The sequence below is a fragment of the Lynx canadensis genome, chromosome E1, assembly GCF_007474595.2.
Source record: "Lynx canadensis isolate LIC74 chromosome E1, mLynCan4.pri.v2, whole genome shotgun sequence".
NCBI lineage: Eukaryota > Metazoa > Chordata > Mammalia > Carnivora > Felidae > Lynx > Lynx canadensis.
Genome location: NC_044316.2, coordinates 28,215,454 through 28,220,451, shown reverse-complemented (window position 1 = coordinate 28,220,451; position 4,998 = coordinate 28,215,454). Strand labels below are relative to the sequence as shown.

Here is a 4,998-nt window from a genome sequence, read left to right as displayed (position 1 = left end):
CACAGATAATTTCAGAGATAATTCTGTTTCATATTTGCTAGTAGAAATCTTTTCACACATATTCATTCAATTCCCTGTGAAAAGTACCTCAGTGCAATTGCTGCTGTCCTTCCCATATATTAGGTGGGAACCAGGGAGGAGAAATCTTGTTTTGTTCTATTATCTTCACAGGGTGGGGCCTCAGGGCAAATTTTCCGGAACGATTAGAGAAAACAATTTTAGAAAAATGTAACTCAAGTGAATGGGTTTTAATAGTAAAGAACTCAGTTTATTTTTCAAGTGAATGTCCTTCTGGAACTTTCACCTACCGAACTAAAGAAATTGATTTCTTCTTTACTTTATATTTTCTATAACACCTTGGCCTTAGCAATCAAAGTTTACAAGCCACAATACTTAAATTTTAAAAAGTCTCTCAAAGATTGTCTAGAGATATGTGTATAATAGAAAGTTACATAAGTGTTAAAATATAAAGCTTGAGAGTTCAAGGAATTTTTGCATTTGTCCTGGGCTGATTTGAATTACCCCCACAGATGGCCCCATGGCAACAAATACCATTAGAGGAGTTTTTATGTGGAAAAGTTTGAGAAGTGCCAATCATCCCAGCCCAGCTTCAGCCAAGATCATCTGCTTGTTTGCTTTACATTTGTTTCCGAATTAGGACATGACAATCTCTTCTAATCCACACCTCTCTTCCTTCAGCAGTGAATCATGCACCTCTTCAAATCCCTGCCAGGAAAAAGCATCTATGTGTTTATCTAAAATCATTAGTTTTTATATCCTCTCAAGATTTATGCATCCGGGTTGATGATGTTTGTGGTCACAGGTATTTGCTGATATGTTTATTCATTCATTCATTGATTCATTGTATTTGGGGAGCCTGTAGTTCACAAGGCATTGGGCACATCTGGTGTGAATCAGACTTGAAACCCATGGATGAGGACAGTGATACAAAGGGGAAAAGATCCATAAATGTCTGTAATACATTGTAGGGGGTGGTTAGGGAGATAAGTCTGTGAGAGCCTTGAAAATGTATTTATCTCCATGGAAGGCTCCCCTAAACTCCATCTTGAAATATATTCAACAGTGACTTTGATCAACCAATTCCTGACTCTCCAAAGGAAAACAATGGAATTTTCATAATTTTTGTTTTGCACGGTTTTCCCTTAGGCATGTGGGGAAGAGCCCATGGAAGCACAGAATATCACAAGGGTGTCAGAGTTTATCCTCTTAGGATTCTCACAGACCCGGGACCTTGAGAAATTCCTGTTCCTGGTGTTCCTATTTGTCTATGTCACCACCGTTGTGGGAAACCTCCTTATCATGGTCACAGTGACTTTTGACTGCCGGCTCCACATGCCCATGTATTTTCTGCTCCGAAACCTGGCTGTCATAGACCTCTGTTATTCCACTGTCACTTCTCCAAAGATGCTGGTGGACTTCCTTCATGAGGTCAAGACCATCTCCTACCAGGGCTGCATGACTCAGATCTTCTTCTTTCACCTCTTGGGAGGTGGGACTGTCTTCTTTCTCTCAGTGATGGCTTATGACCGCTACATAGCCATCTCCCGGCCCCTCCACTATGTCACCATCATGAACACTCAGCTCTGTGTGGGGCTAGTGGTGGCTGCTTGGTTAGGGGGATTTGTTCACTCCATTGTCCAGCTGGCTTTGATGCTCCCCTTGCCTTTTTGTGGTCCCAATGTTCTGGATAACTTCTACTGTGACATCCCACAAGTGCTGAGACTTGCCTGCACTGACACCTCCCTCCTGGAGTTCCTCATGATCTCCAACAGTGGAATGCTCGTTCTCATCTGGTTCCTTCTCCTTCTGATTTCTTACACAGTCATCCTGGTGATGTTGAGGTCCCATTCAGAGCAGGCGAGGAAGAAGGCAGCTTCTACCTGCACCACCCACATCATTGTGGTGTCTATGATCTTCATTCCCTGTATCTATATCTATGCCCGGCCCTTCACCCCCTTCCCCATGGACAAGGCTGTGTCCATCAGCTACACGGTCATGACCCCCATGCTCAATCCCATGATCTATACTCTGAGGAACCAGGAGATGCAGGGAGCCATGAAGAGATTAGGCAAGCGTCTAGTGATATGTAACAGGGAGTGAACTTAAAATATCTTGACTCAGGGGTGTCTGGGTGGCTCAGTTGTTTGAGTGTCCAACTCTCAGTTTTGGCTCAGGTCATGATCCCAGGGTCGTGGGCCTCTGCCCCTCCCCCCCTCAAATAAAAAAATTAAAAAAATTAAATATCTTCACTTTAAAATGACAAGTCTTCCCTCTGAACTTCTGTTTTCCCATGTGAAAAGTGGAGGAAAGTCTTTATAGAGTATGACATTTGAGATGAAATCAATATTTCTATGGACCCACACCTGTGTCAGGTTACTGTATTGGGCACTTTCTCGCTTCTATCTCATTCTCATAAAACTGATAGTGGATATGTTATTATTATTGTTGTATTAAATGCTTTAACAAATGAGAGAACTCAGAGAGAAGTGACTTGCTCAACGATGAATAGCGAGTGGCAGAGCCTGGCCGGGACTTGGTTCCTCTGACTCCAAGTTTAGAGGTAGGGCTATGGGTGGGATTTGAAACTCAGGATCTCCTACAAACACAAGGGAAAACCTAAAGAGTTCCTCGGCTATGGATGAATATCTGTGATAAATGGTGAAAATTTTCATCTTAACCCTGGAACAATAACACTCTTTTCGGTTCCCTGCTTTTAATCTTCTTTCTTTATCTTTGGAGTTCTGTAACTTTACTTAGCTATGTCTTTGCATTCATTGATGGCTGTCAATTTTCCTGTGGCCTTTCAATCTATTGATTCCATTTATAAATGATCAGAAGTCACTTACTGGTTTTATTTTTTAAAAAGTGATCTTGAGTCACTTTTTTAATTTATGAAAATTTTACTTTTATGTGATCCAGAACATCAATTCTAAGGATGGTAGGAAGCATAGAAATTCTAATTATAATCTATAACATTGACCTAAAGTAAAGAAATGGGGAGAATTTCCTCAGATTTATCTTACAGGTGATCATTTCACAACACGAGATACTCAATTCTGAACTGACTTGTGGAGACATATCCCCTTTTGATGAACATAGCTATCTCCATGAGAATTTAAGACATCTCTTACTGAAGTTATGCTATGTTTATGATATAAATGTGACTCAGATATAAACTAACACTAAATGGTTAGGTGCAATGTCTCTCACTATAAAGAATGTAGAGGAAAAAAAAATATAAAATACATTGTTCATAACGGCTTAAATTTAAAAAGAGCTCTGGGAATTCTGGTTAACAGAAACTTTCTTTTTTGTAAATTTTTTTTTAACGTTCATTTATTTTTGAGAGACAGAGTGAGAGCAAGGGAGGGTCAGAGAGAGAGAGGGAGACACAGAATTTGAAGCAGGCTCCAGGCTCTGGGCTATCAGCCCAGAGTCCGACGTGGGGCTCAAACCCACGAACGGTGAGATCACAACCTGAGCTGAAGTCAGACGCTTAACCAACTGAGCCACCCAGGCGCCCCCAGAAATTTTCTAGTAAGACAGAGGGCTTTTTTTATAATTTTATCATGTGGAGAATTGGAATATTTACATATATGCATACTTTCATAAAATACAAATGTTTTAGAGAAGAGTTAATTCCCCATTTCAGATATTAGGTACTATAGGTACTGAACAGTGGTTCGGATATTTTTTTGTGGGTTGCCTGGCCAGTTCAGTAGGTAGAGCGTGCAACTCTTGATCTCAGGATCTCTTGAGCCCCACATTGGGTGTAAAGGTTACTTAAACATTTTTTAATGGCTTTAATTAAAACTTTCCCCATGTTCTGATGCTGTCTTAAATTGTATAGTGAGACAATAACAGGATTTGAAGCCATGGCATTCCATCCAGACTTTAACTCCTGCTGGCTGTGCTCCTTTTGGACATCATTGAATCTCTACTTCTTTAGCTATAAAATTTAGCTGTATTTCCTCACAGTGTTGTGTGGGTCAGTGAGGTAAACGTAAAATTCCAATACAGTACTTGGTATATAGTAGGCATTTAATTAATATTAGTTCCTCCACACATTCCTATTTAAAGTTATTTTTTTTTACTTTCCATCAATACTTTTTATTAAATTTCAATTTCAGTATAGTTAATATAGAGTGTTTAGTTAGTTTCAAGTATACAATACAGTGATTCAACAATTCTAGATGTTACTCAGTAAGTGTGCTTAATCCCCTTCACCTATTTTACCTATTCCCGCACTGACCTCCCCTCTGGTAACCATCAGTTTGTTCTCTAGAGTTAAGAGTCTGTTTTTTGGTTTGTTTCTTTTTTTTTTCCCTTTGTTACTTTGTTTTGTTTCTTAAATTCCACGTATGAGTGAAATCATATGATATGTGTCTTTCTCTGACTGACTTATATTGCTTAGCATTATACTCTCTATCTCCATCCATGTTGCTGCAAATTGCAAGATTTAATTTTTTTATGGATGAAAAATATTCATATACACACACACACACACCTATATATATACCTATATACACACACACATTATATATATATACATACATATATACATATATATACATATATATATGTATATACATATATACATATATATATACATATATATATACATATATATATATATATTGGGGTTGGAGTATATATATATATATATATATACACATATATAGGGGTGCATATATCCTTTCAAATTTGTGTTTTTGTATTCTTTGGATAAATAACCAGTAGTGCAATTACTGGATCATAAGGTAGTTCTATTTTTTTTTTTTTTTTTTTGAGGAAACTCCATGCAGTTTTCTACAGTGGCTGCACCAGTTTGCATTCCTGCCAGAATGCATGGAATCTTTTTCCACATCCTCATCAGCACTTGTTGTTTCTTGTTTTTTTTAATTATTTATTTTAGCCATCCTGACAAGTATGAGGTGATATCTCATTGTGGTTTTGATTTGCACTTCCCTGATGATT

The 4,998-nt window shown here is 38.3% G+C and overlaps 1 protein-coding gene across 1 annotated transcript; it reads left to right on the top strand.

Annotated features, from left to right (window-relative positions):
• The first annotated feature begins 1,185 nt into the window (after window positions 1–1,185).
• LOC115501464 (olfactory receptor 4D1) lies at window positions 1,186–2,121 on the top strand. Its single transcript, XM_030296547.1, has one exon. It carries the CDS (start codon window positions 1,186–1,188, stop codon window positions 2,119–2,121), a length of 936 nt encoding a protein of 311 aa, XP_030152407.1.
• The last annotated feature ends 2,877 nt before the right edge of the window (window positions 2,122–4,998 follow it).

Coding starts and splice junctions, on each gene's coding strand:
- LOC115501464 (XM_030296547.1), top strand. CDS start 1,186: ATGGAAGCACAGAATATCACAAGGGTGTCAGAGTTTATCCTCTTAGGA.